General features: G+C 52.3%; 2 protein-coding genes across 10 annotated transcripts in view; one reads left to right on the top strand and one right to left on the bottom strand.

The window, feature by feature from the left end:
* Positions 1-7,472, top strand: part of Ap2a1 (adaptor related protein complex 2 subunit alpha 1) — a 30,582-nt gene extending 23,110 nt beyond the window's left edge. The window contains exons 7-24 of one of the 3 annotated variants that reach the window (XM_087901589.1): positions 324-432; positions 1,217-1,367; positions 1,781-1,949; positions 2,049-2,186; positions 2,471-2,653; positions 3,341-3,438; positions 3,592-3,823; positions 3,904-4,071; positions 4,163-4,323; positions 4,547-4,612; positions 4,877-4,933; positions 5,018-5,100; positions 5,228-5,317; positions 6,401-6,524; positions 6,613-6,729; positions 6,822-6,891; positions 7,017-7,151; positions 7,291-7,472. In XM_087901589.1, the coding sequence (XP_087757715.1) occupies positions 324-432; positions 1,217-1,367; positions 1,781-1,949; positions 2,049-2,186; positions 2,471-2,653; positions 3,341-3,438; positions 3,592-3,823; positions 3,904-4,071; positions 4,163-4,323; positions 4,547-4,612; positions 4,877-4,933; positions 5,018-5,100; positions 5,228-5,317; positions 6,401-6,524; positions 6,613-6,729; positions 6,822-6,891; positions 7,017-7,151; positions 7,291-7,368 (2,229 nt within the window). In that variant the 3' untranslated portion in view covers positions 7,369-7,472. Of the gene's footprint in view, positions 1-323; positions 433-1,216; positions 1,368-1,780; positions 1,950-2,048; positions 2,187-2,470; positions 2,654-3,340; positions 3,439-3,591; positions 3,824-3,903; positions 4,072-4,162; positions 4,324-4,546; positions 4,613-4,876; positions 4,934-5,017; positions 5,101-5,227; positions 5,452-6,400; positions 6,525-6,612; positions 6,730-6,821; positions 6,892-7,016; positions 7,152-7,290 lie in introns of those variants that run through there. The other 2 variants (XM_087901590.1, XM_085682841.2) reach the window with 2 other exon arrangements.
* A 21-nt stretch (positions 7,473-7,493) lies between these two features.
* On the bottom strand, positions 7,494-11,837 carry Fuz (fuzzy planar cell polarity protein). 7 transcript variants are annotated; one of them, XM_048438113.3, is made up of 11 exons: positions 11,426-11,818; positions 11,100-11,221; positions 10,899-10,983; positions 10,641-10,709; positions 10,377-10,481; positions 9,439-9,636; positions 9,254-9,349; positions 9,001-9,107; positions 8,850-8,914; positions 8,702-8,776; positions 7,717-7,970 (listed from the first exon to the last, which is right to left on the bottom strand). In XM_048438113.3, exons 1-11 carry the CDS (start codon positions 11,534-11,536, stop codon positions 7,756-7,758), a joined length of 1,248 nt encoding a protein of 415 aa, XP_048294070.1. In that variant the 5' UTR covers positions 11,537-11,818; the 3' UTR covers positions 7,717-7,755. The 7 variants fall into 7 exon arrangements, with proteins under 7 accessions (XP_048294067.1, XP_048294069.1, XP_048294072.1 ...); XM_048438111.3 differs by having other exon boundaries at positions 11,353-11,818; XM_048438110.3 differs by lacking the exon at positions 8,702-8,776 and having other exon boundaries at positions 7,494-7,970; positions 8,831-8,914; positions 11,353-11,832.
* Between the last annotated feature and the right edge of the window lie 5,487 nt (positions 11,838-17,324).

The raw sequence follows: 17,324 nt of genomic DNA on the forward strand, positions 1-17,324 counted from the left end.
CCGTCCACTGTCAACACCGCCCACTGTCACCACTGTCCACTGTCACCACCACCGTCCACTGTCACCAGCATTACTTGGAATGTTCAGAGTCAGGTATTGGAGCACAATGCAAGCACGCAGGAGGGTCTTGCATGAGACCAGCCTGGGCTGTTTAGTGGAACTCTAGTTCAAATACAAAGAAAGGTTCCGCCAACCTTTCTGACCCCCCCCTCAGGCCACACTCCATCCAAGCCTTGGTTTCCCCTTTCTGTAAAACCTGGCTCTCATGGTGCCCTGTGTGAGCATACCCCTCCTTGTCCCACCCGCTACTCCCCCTTCTGCAGATCGTCTCCTCCGCCTCCACCGACCTCCAGGACTACACCTATTACTTCGTTCCTGCGCCCTGGCTCTCTGTGAAGCTGCTGCGGCTGCTGCAGTGCTACCCACCGCCAGGTGAGGCCCATGGGCTGCCAGCGAGGCTATGGGCAGGGGCAACCTGGTGCCCTGTCTGCACATCTCCTGGGTGACACAGTTGGGCCCATTTCCTTCTCATAGCTAGGTGCCATGCGGAGAGGATCACGGCCAGAGCAGGGAGGTCTGACCCAGGGGTGCCCACTAGAATCTCTGTCAACTGTTTGATGCAGCTGCAGTCTGGCTAGTATCCCTCTGCCACAGCAGTGGGGCACTTTGGGGCACTGATCAGTTTTGTTTCTGTTAAACTCATAATCTTAGAGCTGGGCAGTGGTAGCGCAAGCCTTTAATCCCAGCACTCTGAGTTCAAGGCCAGCTTGGTCTACAAAGTGAATTCCTGAACAGCCAGAGCTACAAAGAAACACTGCCCCCCCAAAAAAAAGCCAAACAAACAAAACCCCAAACTATCATAACCCCTGGAGCCCGGATGGTATGCAGCGGCTCTCTGGGCTGGTAGCTGAGGGTCAGCTTCTTGGGAAAGCTTGATCTCCATGGCAGCTCTGGAAGTCTCCTGAGGTCTCCATACTTGTGTGTGAAACTTAGGAGCATCGGTGCAACTGAAGAGGAAACTGGGGCTCATTCCCAGCAGGGTCAGTGTGGAGTGGGTGGAGCCTAGACCTGGAAATAGATAGAAGGCAAAGGCCCAGCCTGGGACTGCAGAGTTTAAAGGTAGCTGGGCCCCTACCACAGAGGTGAGAGCTGGAACAGGCTGCAGACTTGGGGACCACTGGGCAGAGAGCTCAGCCACTTACCTCCCTTTCCCCAGAGGACGCGGCTGTGAAAGGGCGGCTAGTGGAGTGTCTCGAGACTGTGCTCAACAAAGCCCAGGAGCCCCCCAAGTCCAAGAAGGTGCAGCACTCCAACGCCAAGAACGCCATCCTCTTTGAGACCATTAGCCTCATCATCCACTATGACAGGTGCTGTGGGCGGGTGTGGAGAGGCAGGGCCACCGGTCTGAGGGAAGAGAGAACGGGATGTCTGAGGAAGGAAGGCTGATTTAAAAGTTGAACTTGAGGAAGGAAAATGGGGCCTGAACCCCGCAGTCTAAGGGAGAAGACTGGGGCCTGGGATCCTTGCTCGGAAGGGGACAGAGGTGTGAAATGCTCCTCTGAGGTGATGCAGAGTTGCTGCTTATCTTGTGGGTTCCCTCCTGCACTCTGGGGGGAGCTGACTGTATTCCCCACTGTAGTGCATATGTGCCCGGAAGTCTAGGTTCCTAGGAGGGTCAGAACAGGATGTTGGCGTGAGCAGAAGGGAGGCCCTGGGTCCTCAGGGAGCTCTGAGATGGAGCAGTTCATGTCTCTTCTCCATCTGTACTTGTGCTTGGCAGTGAGCCCAACCTCCTGGTCCGCGCTTGTAACCAGCTGGGCCAGTTCCTACAGCACCGGGAGACGAACCTGCGATACCTGGCCCTGGAGAGCATGTGCACGCTGGCCAGCTCTGAGTTCTCCCACGAGGCTGTCAAGACCCACATTGATACCGTCATTAATGCCCTCAAGGTGCAGCTCTCTGCCCCACTCGGTGGCTAAGTGCTTGGTGGCCCTACAATGGGCCCAGTACAGTTTAGACCCCAGCTTGGTCCTGCTCTTCTTCCTCAGACGGAGCGGGATGTCAGTGTGAGGCAGAGGGCGGCCGACCTCCTATATGCCATGTGTGACCGGAGCAATGCCAAGCAAATTGTGTCAGAGATGCTGCGGTACCTGGAGACTGCTGACTATGCCATTCGAGAGGAGATTGTGAGTCTGGGGGCCAGGGTTGGGCACCTGGATGTGAGGGACAACAGCCAGGACCTGGACTACAGAATCTAAGGGAGGAGGGCTGGGGTCTGACCCCTTAGGTTGGAAGGAGGACCTCTGGGGCTAAGAGAAGACTAAAGTTAGGAATCCTGAGTCTTACGGGATGAGACTAGGGAGGGGCTTTGGCTGTTAGGATGGGGTCAACAGTGGTCAGAACTCCAGGAATGGCAGTAGTCACCCTCCTGTGGGCATCGGCGTCCAGTCATACCTTCCCTCTGCCACAGGTGCTGAAAGTGGCCATCCTGGCCGAGAAGTATGCAGTGGACTACAGCTGGTATGTGGACACAATCCTCAACCTCATCCGCATCGCGGGCGACTATGTGAGCGAGGAAGTGTGGTACCGAGTGCTGCAGATTGTCACCAACCGTGATGATGTCCAGGGTTATGCTGCCAAGACAGTGTTTGAGGTTAGCGTTCTTCACTTTGCCCCCATGATGGAACTCAACTGCCAATCAAAAGCAGCTAGGCATTAATACACCCCACCAGAAGGGACCTGCAGCCTTGGGGCCTTGTCCAGGAGAGCAGGCTCTCACTGTGCAGTGCTCCACAGGGTCAGAGGGTTCAGTCACGGCAGGAAGGCGTGTGTGGCTGCAGATGTGTGGCTAGTGCTGGGTGAGCACCTGCTGTGTAGTCATGAGAGTCTGGCTTAAGCCAGCGCAGCTGTGTGTGGCTGGAACTCCAGCACTGTGGGACAGAGACAGGCAGGTTCTTGGGGTTTGCCGACTAGCTAGTCTAGCCAAAACAGGAACTGTAGGTTCAGTGAGAGGATCCTGTCTCAGGGTGGAGGGTGCCTGAGGAAGATGCCTGACACGGGCATGAACTCCTGTGTACACATGTGCACACACAGAACTTGGGGTGGAAGCTGATCATGGCTGTCCAGGAAGTAATCAAGGATAACATACTTCCTGTTCCCCTCTCTTCTCCAGGTAGGTTCCACCTCCCACAGTTTCTAGGACCTCCCCAAACAGCATCAGCAACTGGGGTTCAAGCACTAAACCACTGAGTTCAGGCTTGTCCCTTATCTGCCCGCAGGACATTGTGGAGGTCACGGGACTCTCCTTGTCCTCACGCTCCTCTCCCTTGTTCCCTCACAGGCCCTCCAGGCCCCAGCCTGCCATGAGAACATGGTGAAGGTTGGTGGCTACATCCTTGGGGAGTTTGGGAACTTGATTGCTGGGGACCCACGCTCCAGGTGAGGGAGCCTCATTCTGGGGGACCGCTGAGGAATGATGAGGTTCCCTGGAACCCTCTCAGCGCATTTCAGTTGCCCACCTGGGTGAGGTCACAGCCTTGCCCTAGGGAGTATGGGTGACGGGGCATCTCTGCTGACTTCACCTCTCCACAGCCCGCCTGTGCAGTTCTCACTGCTGCACTCCAAGTTCCACCTGTGCAGCGTGGCCACTCGTGCCCTGCTGTTGTCCACCTATATCAAGTTCATCAACCTTTTCCCTGAGACCAAGGCCACCATCCAGGGAGTGCTGCGTGCCGGCTCCCAGCTACGCAATGCCGATGTGGAACTCCAGCAGCGGGCAGTGGAGTACCTCACCCTCAGCTCCGTAGCCAGCACCGATGTTCTGGTCAGAGCCCATGCCCCACACCTTCCTTCGGATCACCCTCTTGGGCCGTAAGTGCCCCTAACCTCCCATCCTGCCCACAGGCTACTGTGCTAGAAGAAATGCCCCCATTTCCTGAACGTGAGTCATCCATCCTGGCCAAGCTGAAGCGCAAGAAGGGCCCTGGGGCAGCCAGTGCCCTGGATGACAGCCGAAGGGACACCAGCAACAATGACATCAATGGTGGTGTGGAACCCACCCCCAGTACCGTGGTGAGCCCAGTTATGGTCCACATGGCTAGGTTGGGTCCCCTGTCCCTTGTCCCCTCTCATGTCACCTAACCCTCTCTTGCCTTAATTGCAGTCAACACCCTCCCCCTCCGCGGACCTCTTGGGGCTGCGGGCAGCCCCTCCCCCTGCTGCACCTTCAGTTCCTGTAGGTGGGAACCTGCTGGTGGATGTCTTCTCTGATGGCCCCACTGCACAGCCCAGCCTGGGGCCTACCCCCGAGGAGGCCTTCCTCAGGTACCTCCTGTCCTTGTCCTTCCATCTCCCTGCTGTCCCCAGCCTCTGCCTGCCACTCTGGACTCTGCTGCCCTTGCTGCCCTGTGCTGTCCTTTCCCATACTCAGCCCACTCTTCCTTCTGAATCCTCTTGCCTCTCTTTCCCTGGCCCTCTTGCTGCCTCTCTGGGATTGGCTGCCTGCCACACCTGTCTTCTCTGTCTGCTCTGGGATTGGATGGCCCAGCGAGCTGGAGCCCCCTGCCCCTGAGAGCCCCATGGCTTTGTTGGCTGACCCAGCTCCAGCTGCTGAGTAAGGGGTGGCCTCTGGCTATGGGGTTGATGGATGTTCCCAGGGTGGGCTTCAGGGGTCTCTGATGACTGGCAGAGGTTAGAAAACAGTGGAAGTTGGGGTCCTTGGGCGATCCCTCTGCCAGGGTCCCACTCCCATTCCTGAGGGTCTCTGGGGAAGCTTGGCCTGTGGGTTCTGGGGAATCTGCCTTCCAAGAGAGTGTTGCCTAACCCGATTACCTCAAGTCCCCAAGCCCCTGTGCATGTCACTTCTTCCTCTCCCCAGCCCAGGTCCCGAGGACATAGGCCCTCCCATCCCAGAAGCCGACGAACTGCTCAACAAGTGAGTTCTGGAGAGGTGGGAAGGGGAGCGGGGGCAGTGGGGTGCCCAGGAGCCCTGCCATCCTGACTCCCACCACCCTGCCAGGTTCGTGTGTAAGAATAGTGGGGTCTTGTTTGAGAACCAGCTGCTGCAGATTGGAGTCAAGTCCGAGTTCCGGCAGAACCTGGGTGTGTCCTGGTGGCCCGGAGGGGAGGGTACTGGAGGGGTGTGTTTTTGGCAGCACCCCCTGGCTGGGCTGGTGGCAGGGTATGGGAACGGGGGAGCTTGGATGGAGCCTTCACCCACCCGCTGCAGGCCGGATGTACCTGTTCTATGGCAACAAGACTTCTGTGCAGTTCCAGAGCTTCTCGCCCACTGTGGTCCACCCCGGAGACCTGCAGACTCATATCCTCTGCTCTTGGCCTGGAGGGTGCCCACCCCACCCCTGTAGTCCTCTGGGAAGCAACACTCGGCTCCATACCTGTTCAGCCCCTCACTCAGAGTTAGGCACATGTCACTTCTAAGACTGTTTGAACAGTAGGTAGGCCTCTCTACCCAGGGACAAATGACAGTAACCCAATGTACAGAATATATGACTTCCAACACCCCAACTACCCTGCCAGGCACCTTACCTTTGCTGATGTCTGTGTGTGGCTTCATGCTATGGGGCTAGAGGCTCCTGCAGTCAGGTTAACCAAGAATGCTGCACACTCTGCCGGCCCTGCAGCACCTCAGCTGTGTGGCCTGCCTCCTAACTTTCCTCCAGGAAAAGTAACTCTCCTTTCTTCTGCTAGGAGGGCTGTTGGTTGTTTTTGAAGCTGTTTGTGTGGCCTAGGGTGGCTCCACTTACTCTACAGATTGAACTGGCTTTGAATTCAAGATGAGCCATCTGCCTCTGCCTGCCAAGTGCTGGGATTATAGGTGTGCACCAGCAAACCTGGCTTCCTGCCATTTTGAAAGAGCAGTTTGGATGTTCTGGAAGGTGTATGGCAGATCCAGGCCCCCTCTTTTTTTTATATTGTCCTCAGTCCACATGTGTGAGACCAGAACAGCTAGTTCTTCACCCTCTGCTTTGTTGACCAGAACCCAGGGCAGACAGTTTTATGTCCGAAGTAGGGCAGTGCCAGTAGGGTGTAGGTACCAGCCAACCTTGTACATGTTCCTGACATGAAGTCAGGCCTGAGCACAAAGGTGACACTGATTACTTCCATCTGGCTGTGTGGCCACTGCTACTCAGACAGATATGTTCTAATGGTGGGTGGTTTCTTGGCTCCTCAGGACATTTTACATGTACCCAATTTGCACTTGAGGCTAAGAAAATACTATCTTGCCCACCATGATCCATGTGGTTTGTCACCCATTGGAGATCCCTGGGTGTCCCAGATGTCACAGGAGGAAGTCTGTGAGTCTGCGGTTGACCCTCAGAGCCTCTGACAGACGCTCAGGTTGTGCCACCCCTGTTCCTGGCCTCCTTAACTCCATGGCCACAGCTGGTGGTGCAGACGAAGCGTGTGGCCGCGCAAGTGGACGGTGGTGCCCAGGTGCAGCAGGTGCTCAACATCGAGTGTCTGCGAGACTTTCTGACGCCTCCGCTGCTGTCTGTGCGCTTCCGGTGAGTGGGAAGGAGCAAAGTGGGGGTGGGGGGGCAATGAGGCTGGTCTTCAGGGATGGGGCCTGGTGAGCTGCTCTCATCTGTTCAGGTACGGTGGCACCGCCCAGTCCCTCACTCTGAAGCTACCAGTGACCATCAACAAATTCTTCCAGCCCACGGAGATGGCTGCCCAAGACTTTTTCCAGCGCTGGAAGCAGCTGAGCCTGTGAGGGGCGGGGTTGAGAGGTGGAGGGAGCTGGGCTGAGGGGCGGGGCAGGGCAGCGTCTCCTGGGCTTGACAGTGCTTTCAACCTGCCAGCCCCCTGCAGGAAGCACAGAAAATATTCAAAGCCAACCACCCCATGGATGCTGAAGTTACTAAGGCCAAGGTGAGAGAGAGACTGGGCATTTACTGGGTGCTGGCCGCTGGATAGATCAGTTTTCACCCATGAGGGTTTGGCCTGAGGTAGTCTAGAGGCTTCTCAGCTCTGCTTCAATACCCATCCCTTTCTAGCTTCTGGGGTTTGGCTCTGCTCTACTGGACAATGTGGACCCTAACCCTGAGAACTTCGTGGGTGCTGGAATCATCCAGACGAAAGCCCTGCAGGTGGGGTGTCTGCTTCGGCTGGAGCCCAATGCCCAGGCCCAAGTGAGTAATGAGGGAGGACCTCGCTGTGCCCCCACATTCCCTGTTCCCAACCCTCCTTCCTGTGTCTTCCATCTTCACTGACCTGACTTTTCTGACCCCTTCTGGGCTCCCTCATCTCATGGCTGCCATCTCCACACAGATGTACCGCCTGACCCTGCGCACCAGCAAAGAGCCTGTCTCCCGTCACTTGTGTGAGTTGCTGGCCCAGCAGTTCTGAGCCCTGGACTTGCTCTGGGATGTGGCCAGTGCCAGGCAGCCCTGGGATGGAGGCAGCTGTGGTGGAGGGGGCAGCGAGGAGACCTCCGGTGGTGACAGCGAAGACCCCAGGGATGGAGGCCTGCCTGAGCTTCCTCTGGCCTTTTGTATTTTTAGTTTTGTTCATCTGCTGCTGTTTACATTCTGGGGGGGTCAAGGGAAGCACCCTCCCTCCCTTGTCCCCCGGAGCACAGAGGGGAGAGGAGCCAGAGAAGTCGGTACCTCCTCCCCTCCCCCCCATTGTCGCCCGCCCTCCCCTCTCTCCCCATCTGGGGCGTGTATTATTGTGAGTGAATAAACAGAGAGACGCTAATGTTACCCCGTCTATTGACTGCCTGCCCCTGGGTGATCAGAGGAACGGGGTAAGGGCTTGTAGGGTGTGGGTGGCAAGGTTTCGCAGCCCATGGGTGGGGCTCTGAGGAGACAGCATCAACAGGAGCAGCCGCAGCCCTAGCTGCAGAGCCACCAGCTGCCACCCCATGCCTGGCCCTAGCACAAGGTAGCAAGCTCTGGGCCTCTGGGCTGGGTGGGCTGCATCCTCTTCTTTCTCTGCAGGCCCTGGTTCTGGGAAAGGAAGGGTGGCTGGGTGAGCAGCACAGCTACAGGCTTGGAAGCCACATTCAGCCAGGGCCCAGCGCCCCTCACTAGCGCACTCCTTCCCAGGTCCTCCCAGGTCATCCTCTTCCCGCCTAGCCTGGCTGCTTTCCTCCGGTCTGCGTGTGAGCTCAGACAGTTCTAACATTAGTTGACATCAGGTGCTGTCACCCTCCTGGGGATCTCAGCCCATTCTCCTAGTGTGCACACTTGTGAACTCTTTATCTGGCTGGGCACCATCAGCCCCGGCTTCTGTCTCTTGGGGCTTTAGGGACCTGGGACAACTTTCCCAATGTGGAGTCTGCAGGATCCTTACTCCCTTCAGCTTGAGCAGAGTTCTGCCCGGCCCTACGGAGGGTGACAGGAATGACTGATTGAGTGGTGCCACTTGGCCTTGCTTGGCCTTGGGATCAACAGAACTGGTGATGGCCCTGCTGTAGGATGAAGCGCTGCGTCCTCCTTTCTTTGAGGCACTACAACACAGGCCAGCCTCAGACTCATGGCTATCCTGCCTTGGCCCACCTGGAGCTGAAATTTCCATGTGTGGGACAGATGCCCGGTCAGAACCAGGCCTTCATGTAAAAGCTGACTGGAGAAGGGTCCAGAATTCAGTACTAAGACCGTCCAGGGCAATTCAGGCCTATGCTGGGTTCTCTGCTTCAGGGCGTGTACACCATGTGGGATCCATGCCTACCGCTGACCTGGTGGGAAGTGTGTGGTAGCCACCAGAGTGTAGAAGTTTCTAAGGAGGCGCCGGCGCTGCTCAGGGGAAGGCTCTAGAGAAAAATGAGCAGCGTGACTAGATGGCCCCTGGCTCACGGCCCTCTCACCCGCGGCTTCCCTGTGCACCTTTATCTGGTGACGGCTCCACAGTGAAGAGGCAGCGTCTCAGTTCCAAGTGGAGCAACAGCAGGCTGGGGAAAGGCACTATCAGGTCATGGGGAGCTGACAAGGCAAACTGCCCGCCCACTCCACCCTGCACCCCACCACCGAGCCTTACCCGAGGATGTCACTGTGCAGCGGGAACCCTTCGGGTAGCGCCCTAGGGCCAAGTGGCAGGCAGGCCCGGAGGGGCTCCAGCAGTGGCTGCCACCAGCGTTCCAACAGCTGCAGGAGACGTGGTCAGTGTGAGGTAGGGGCTAGGGGTGGGGAGGGAGTCCATACCTAGTGGAGCCTGGTTGGCTAGGGACTATAGCAGGTGGCATGGCGCTCATGAAGAGCTGTGCTGGGGGCGGCAGCTCAACTGTTCTCACCTGTGGCTCCAGCTGGCCGAGGGGCGGGCGCGGCCCACACAGCAGACACAGCTCCAGTCCCCTCAGCAGCGTTAAGGTCAACAGCCTATGCGGGACCTGCAGCAGGGTGCGGGGTGGGGCTAAACACGGCCCGGCCCCGCCCACTGTAGGCCCCGCCCCAGCCCCGCCCGCCCCCCCTCACTCACCTTGGGGCTCCCATGTGGCAGGTACACCGGGTAGTCGCGAGCGGCCTGAGGTGGCAGGGACCCCACCAGCCAGGGGAGCAGCACGGCTTCAGGCATGCCCAGGCGCCACCAGCTCTCAGTCGCTGCCACCACTCGGCCTGATACCAGCAGACTGACAAAGGCCGTGCCGGTGGCCTCTGCGAACCCTAAGAGGGTTTCCTGGTGAGGGGAGTAGACTAGGAGTCATAAAGCAAGGAGGGGCCTCTCGGCCTGGGCCTGGAGTGGAGGAGCAGCCAGCGGACCAGTGGACTCCAGTATGTTAGGACAGCAAGCTCCTGAGTCACACAACCTCCCTGTCCTCAGTAATGGAAATGTAACTTAAGGCCTTGGGCATGCTAGCTCAGCACTGCGGCCAAGCCACACTGAATTAATCCACTAAGTTGCCCAGGCTGCCCTTAAACTGTGCATCCTCTTTCTCAGCCTCCAGAGTAGCTGGGCTGACGGGCCTGCCTGCACCAGGAGTCCATCATTTCAACATCTACAATTTGATCCCCATTACCTGCCCAAACAAGGCCTAGGTCATGACCTGTGGAAGCCAGGAGAGGTCAGGCCACCTGCCTGGGGGGGAGACTGGAAACTGCCCAGGTGAACAACCCCTTCGAGGTTGGAACCTGGGAAGTCTGAGGCTGCTTGAAACCCTTGAGGAAGCTAACACTGATGTATGGATGTCACCACAACTTGGTGACCACCGGAGGACATAGGCCTTGGGACACTAGGCAGAGAAGGGAGCTTGTTTAGGGCAAGTAGAAGCTGCAGCAGAGAAGGGGAGTGGTCAGGATGGAGTCTGGTGAAGAAAGTTCTCTTAGGAGTCCCAGGTAAAGCTAGACCCCAGATTGATAAGAGGGTGCTGGGGTGCTGTCCAGAACCACGGAGACACACGTCTGTAGCCGCCCCAGTACCTGCATGAGGGAGCCCTCCGGAGGAATGACACAGTCCACACACTGGGTCAGGTCCCCAGTGAGCTCGGAGTTCCCCAGGAAGCTGTCAATGAGACAGTAGCTGGCCTGGCAGGAGGAAAGGGGAAAAATCTAGGACCCAACTGGGCCAGCCCCAGGGTTGAACACCAAGTTCCCCAGGATGTCCCAGGGCCTACTGGGAATTAGGGTTCCAGACAAACAGGCGTGATTTAGGAATCTGACTGCACTCATGTCCTACAGCCTCACCCTTAATTCTTTCTTCAGTCTCTCTACGTTCCGGATGTTGGTCAGCTCCTCAAGTCCCACAATGAGAACCTAGAAGAGTCACGTGGGACCTTAGTACAGGAAAACGGATTCTCGTCAGAGAGAGGAGGATCAGGCCTGGAACCCTGTGTGTGAAGTAGGGGCTGCTGGTCCCTGGCACCTGGACACCCGGGTGTGAGAAAGAAATGCAGGGGTTTATCCGGAGGGAAAGGGGCCCAGAGTGCAGCTCTCTTGCCTCACCATGGCCCCAAACACCATGTCGAGCGTTCTTTCTAGACTCAACTCGGAGGTGCCCTCCTCAGATGACAGAAGGATGAGGGTGATGCTGTGGGGTGAAAGAGGAGAAGCGAGAATGAGCCCAGGGCAGAGGAGTCTGTCAGCTCTGTCTGCACTGCGGACAGGATTCTGGGATCATCCACGCCAGGGATCCCGCCAAGGGACCTGTCATGGAAGCTCTTCCACACCACAGTTGTGCCTTCCGTTCTTGCCGAATTCAGTTGCACGTCCAGATTCTGCCCGAACATGTGTACTCCATTGAGGGAGCCGATGACAGAGAAGGGAAGCTGAGAAGGAGTGGAAAACACGGTAGTACCGCCGAATCCCTCCCGCCTGAGACCCTGTGTCCCACTCTGCAGCCTCCCCCACAGGCCCCCAAAGTCCTCCTTCGGGAAAACGGGCGAAAGGCCCCCGGCACCTGCTCCCTGCGAGGTGTGCAATCCCAGCTTCCCAGATCCCTTCTAGTTAGGTGCAGGAGTTCAATGCCCCACCTGTTGACGGGAGGGGGCGCCGCCGCTGCTGCTCCTGCAGAACAGGGGGACCCCGCTGGAGGCCGCAAGGCACAGCAGGTGAACCGTGCTTCCCGGCCCCTCATCCCCCATCTGGAAGTCCCCCCCGGGTGACTTCGGTGTGGGTCTGGGAGCCTGCGCTACTCAAAGCCGACCCGCTGGCTGGAGCAGCCAGAGGGCGAAGGGAGATGACCAAATTCCCGCCTTCCTCAACTCAGGCCCACCAACCGGGTTAGAGTCTCTCCCGCGCTAGTCGGAAGTCATCATGACCCTAACAAAGATGGCAACAAGCAGTGCTTGCCAAGCGCTCAAATTGCTCCTGGACAGCATCACATCCTTTGTATAACGAGGATGAAGACGACAGCTTGAAGATGGTGATGGTGCCAACCTTCACGTGTGCTGTAATAATTTACGTGCTATTTTTTTAAACAACAAGCAGGTTGAAGATGGCGACAGTGCTAAGACATTGCCTGGCAACCACAGTCTGCGTGGCTTTTTCATTCCGTAGTACATACCTTGCCCCAATCAAAGATGGCGGTATGTTCAGGCATTGCCTAGCAGCTACCATTCAGAATAATGTGCATCTCCCTCTCCCTTTTTCAGAGTGGTTTGATCCGGGCACTGTTGCCTAGTAACCAACAAACGAACTGGCTGTTTTTGTTATTAAAAAAAAAAAAAAGGCAAAGAAAAGAAAACCTTTCTTTTCCAAAGTCATAAAAACCACATTATTTCTGTAATGAATTCATGCTCATGACGGTGTATCATGTAGAAGAAAGTCGAAATACTGAAAACCTCATTCCATGAAACAGTAGAAGTAAGTACCAAGGAAGGATAAGGACAGATTTTTACAAATATGATTATTGTGCTATAATTTTCATAGTTTTCCTCATCAAAAGGATGACTAGGGCCCTTGGGAGGATCACAGCACTTGCCATGAAGGCCTGCTGAGCCTGCAGTCCTGGGACTCTTCTTGTCAGAACAGTACCCACCATGCAAACCTGATCTCCAGACACACACCATAGCACGCTCTGTATAATAGTAAATGCTACTTTTTAGAAAATTAAAAATAGTAGCCAGGCAGTGGTGGTAAACGCTTTTACTCCCAGCACTTGGGAAGCAGGGATAGGTGGATCTCTGTGAGCTTGAGGCCAGTCTGGTCAACAAAGTGAGTTCCAGGACAGCCAGAGCTAAACAAAGAAACCCTGTGGGGGGGGGGAGAGATGACACTGAGACAGGGCCTCATGTAGCCCACGCAGACCTGCAATGTTGTGTAGCCAAAACCTGACCTTCGGCTCCTCCTTCCAACATTTCCTTGGCCCTCAGTCTTCCTTTGATAAATACTAGATTACTTCTGGTGTGTTTCAAGTGATACAATAGAATAATAGAATTTTTTTTTTTTTTTTGAGACAGAATCTCCTCGTGCGACCCAGGCTGGCCTTGGACCAGCAACCCTCTGGTCCCAGCTCCCCAGTGTTATCACAACCCCCGGTTCTGTACATCTTCTAGGTTACCACATTTAGCAGCTTGGTTACTTATATTTGAGAGCAATTGCTCTCATTTATTAAATATACTGCAAAACAATATTTTTCATGATTTATTTACTTATTTTTATTTTATGTGCATTGATATCTTGCCTGCGTGCATGTCTGTGAGAGGGTGTTGGATCCCCCGGAGCTGGAGTGACAGACAGTTGTGAGCCGCTGTGCAGGTGCTGGGAACTGAACCCAGTGCTCCGGATGAATAGCTGGTGCTCCCAACTGCTGTTTCCCAGACGGTTGTCGTTTCTGTTACGCTGGGAGCAAGCGGTCTCACAGGGTGTTTAACTGAGCTCATAGAGGAGAAACGTGTGGTTTTCAGGTCTGCATGGCACAAGAAATCCAATTAGGTCGAATCAAACCAAATCAAAATGCCCATCATTTTATTAAAAATGACGGTCTCGGGTGGCCGAGTGCATGGCGGGGAGACAGGACAGCAGGGAGCCCATGTTTCCAGTCTGGATTTTATTTCCTGTAGTTCATAAGGAATAATTGTAGGCAGAGTTTCTCTCTGTCTCAGTAATTGTACCCAAATAACCATTCAGAGATTTACTATTAATTATAAATGCTTGGCTAATAGCTCAGGCTGGTTACTCTTACATTTAAATTAACCCATCTTTCTTATCTACACTCTGTCATGTGGCCTGGTACCTTTTCTCAGTTCATCTCCTTCTCTCCAAGTCTCCTTGAGATTCTCAGACTCCCCTTCTTCCTCTTTGTGTTCTCTTTATGTCTACAAGTCCCTCCTAACCTCTACCTGTCCAGCTATTGGGCAGCGGCTTCTTTATCAACCCAGTCACAGCGACATATGTTCATACAGTGTAAAGCAATTTTTCACAAATAATTAACAGATGTACTCTGGACATGATGAAAGGAGCAGATACGTACAATGACTGTTTTGTTTTCAGAGAGGTAACAGCCCTGGCTGTCTTGGAGCTTGCCTTACAGTCCAGGTAGGCTTAGCACTCTGCTCACTTTTTTTTAAGTGGGACTGGAGAGATGGCTCAGTTATTAATAGTATTTTCTGCTCTTTTCAAGGAACCAGGTTCAATTTTCAGCACCCACATGATGGGTCACAATCTCCTTTAGCTTCGGTTCTGACCTTTGATGCCCTTGGGTACTGCAAGCATATGGTACATATGATATGTGTGCAGAGAGACACTCATACACATAAAACAAAAATAAATCTTAAAACACAAATACAAGGACCTCCCAGGAACTAAGCTGGAGCCAGGACCTCTATCAGCCTGGGCATGAGTGAACCTGGGTCCTCCGAGGGAATAGTTAGGAATCAGAGATCTCAGTGGGGTCAGGCATGAGTCTGGGACCTCAGAGAGAGCAAACCTGAGTCAGGTCCTCTGTGGGTTCAGGCATTGGTTTGGGACATCAAAGGGAATAGCCAGGAGCAAACCCAGTCCCGGGACACGAGCAGATCAGGATTGAACCAGTGACCAGATTCAGAGTCAGTGATCGGCACCAGAACAGGTCCAACTCCAAGCCAGGGACTTCTACAAGAGGCGATCCAGACCAAGATTTACAAAAACAGATCAAAGCCAGCAGCCTAGGCCAAAGTAGGCCTGAGACAGCAAACTCCAAGGGAGCAGAGCAAAGCACAGGAGCACTGAGCTATCTCCAGGAACAGGAGTAACCAACGGGGTAACTAGAACTGTGACACCGACTGTACCACGAGGAACAACCATCTGAGCTTTGGATTTACTGACACCTAGAAGATTATTCAACAGAACCTCAGACAGCCCCAACCACACCTATAGAGGAAAAAATGAGTAGACAAGGTAAGATCACATGATATACCACAAAGAGCAACACATTACCAGTAAAACATAAAGACCTACAAAAGTAAGACCTGAACAACCAAATATGGATGAACCAGAAGAAAATGATCTAAAAAATAATCTCGAGAGAATGTTTGAAATTCTTCAAGATAAAATGAGAAATTACCTTAAAGAAATGGAGGAAAAAAACAAACAAAAAATTAGAAGATATCAGCAAATCACTTAAAGAAAACCAAGAAAAAGAAATCAAACATAAAACAGAAACTATTCAGGACTTGAAACCTGAGTTAGAAAAAAATAGAGAAAACACAAGACGAAGGAATTATAGAAACAGAAATCATGAGGAAAAGAGCAGGAACCACAACTGCAAGTACAAACAACAGAATACAAGAGATGGAAGAGGGAATCTCAAGTGCTGAAGATACAATAGAGGAAATAGACTCATCAGTTAAAGAAAACATTAAGTCTAACAAAAGCTTAACCCAAAATATCTATGAACTATGGGGCATCATAAAAAGGCCAAATCTTAGAATAATAGGTATAGAAGAAGGAGAAGAAGTTCAACTCAAAGGCACAGAAAATTTATTTAACAAAATCATAGAAGAAAACTTTCCCTACCTAAAGAAAGATATGCCTATGAAGATACAAGAAGCTTACAGAACACCAAATAGACTGGATCAAAAAAAAAAAGTCTTCTCGCCACATAATAATCAAAACACTAAACATACAGAGTAAAGAATATTAAGGGGGCTAGAGAGATGGCTCAGTGGTTAAGAGCATTGCCTGATCTTCCAAAGGTCCTAAGTTCAATTCCCGGCAACTACATGGTGGCTCACAACCATCTGTAATGAGGTCTGGTGCCCTCATCTGACCTGCAGACATACACACAGACAGAATACTGTATACATAATAAATAAATAAATAAATAAATATTTAAAAAAAGAAAGAAAGAATATTAAAAGCTGCAAAGGAAAAAGGTCAAGTAACATATAAAGGTAGACCTATCAGAATTCTGATTCCTATCAGAATTACACCTGACTTCTCAGTGGAGACAATGAAAGACAGAAGGTCATGGTCAAGCATTATGCAGACATTAAGAGACCACGGATGCCAGCCAGACTACTATACCCAGCAAAACTGTCGATCACCATAGAAGGACAAAACAAGATAGTCCATGACAAATCAAGATTTAACCAATACCTAGCCACAAACCCAGCCCTACACAAAATACTAGAAGGAAAACTCCAACCCAAGGAAGATGGCTACATCAACAAAAACACAGACAATTGATGATCTCATAATAGCAAACCCTGAAGAAGAAAAAATCCACAAATTAACATCACCAATGATGAAAACTAAATTAACAGGAGATAGTAACCACTGGTCATTAATATCCCTTAATGTAAATGGACTCAACTCACCCATAAAAAGGTGCAGGCTAACAGATTGGATACGAAAACAGAATCCATCCCTCTTCTGCATACAAAAAATGCATCTCAACCTCAAAGACAGACATCGTCTCAGAGTAAAAGGTTGGGAAAAAATATACCAATCAAATGGACCTAAGAAACAAGCAGGCGTAGCTATCCTGATATCTAACAAAATAGATAACATAATCCAATAAAAAAAATGGAGTACAGACATAAACAGAGAACTCTCAACAGAGAAATCTAAAATGGCTGAAAGACACTTAAGGAAATGTTCAACATCCTTAGTCATCAGAGAAATGCAAATCAAAACAACTCTGAGATTCCATCTTACACCTGTAAGAATGACCAAGATCACAAACACTGATAACAACTTATGCTGGGGAGGTTGTGGGGGAAAAAAGGGAACACTTCTGCATTGCTGGTGGGAATGTAAGCTGGTATAACCCCTTTGGATGTCAGTGTGGCAATTCCTCAGAAAATTAGGAAACAACCTTCCTCAAGACCCAGTAATACCACTTTTGGGTATATATCCAAAGGATGCTCAATCGTGCCACAAGGACATGTGCTCAACTATGTTCATAGCAGCTTTTTTTTTTAAAGTTTTATTTATTTATTATGTATACAGTATTTTCGGTATTCTGTCTGCATATGTACCTGCAGGCCAGAAGAGGGTACCAGATATCCCTACAGATGGTTATGAGCCACGATGTGGTTGCTGGGAATTGAACTCAGGACCTTTGCAAGAGCAGGCAGTGCTCTTAACCTCTGAGCCACCTCTCCAGCCCTCATAGCAGCTTTGTTTGCCATAGCCAGAACCTGGAAACAACCTAAATGCCCCTTGATCAAACAATGGATAAAAAATGTGTTACATTTACACAATGGAGTACTACACAGCAGAAAAAATAATGACAGCTTGAATTTTGCAGGAAAATGGATGGAGCTAGAAAACATGATTTTGAGTGAGGTAACCCAGACACAGAAAAACAATTATCACATGTATTCACTCATAGGTAGTTTTTAAACATAAAGCAAAGAAAGCCAGTCTACAAACCACAATCCCAGAGAGAACTTAGACAACAATGTGGACATTAAGAGAGACTTACATGATCTAATCTATATGGGA

The sequence above is a fragment of the Myodes glareolus genome, chromosome 24 (genome assembly GCF_982192425.1).
Source record: "Myodes glareolus chromosome 24, mMyoGla1.1, whole genome shotgun sequence".
Lineage (NCBI taxonomy): Eukaryota > Metazoa > Chordata > Mammalia > Rodentia > Cricetidae > Myodes > Myodes glareolus.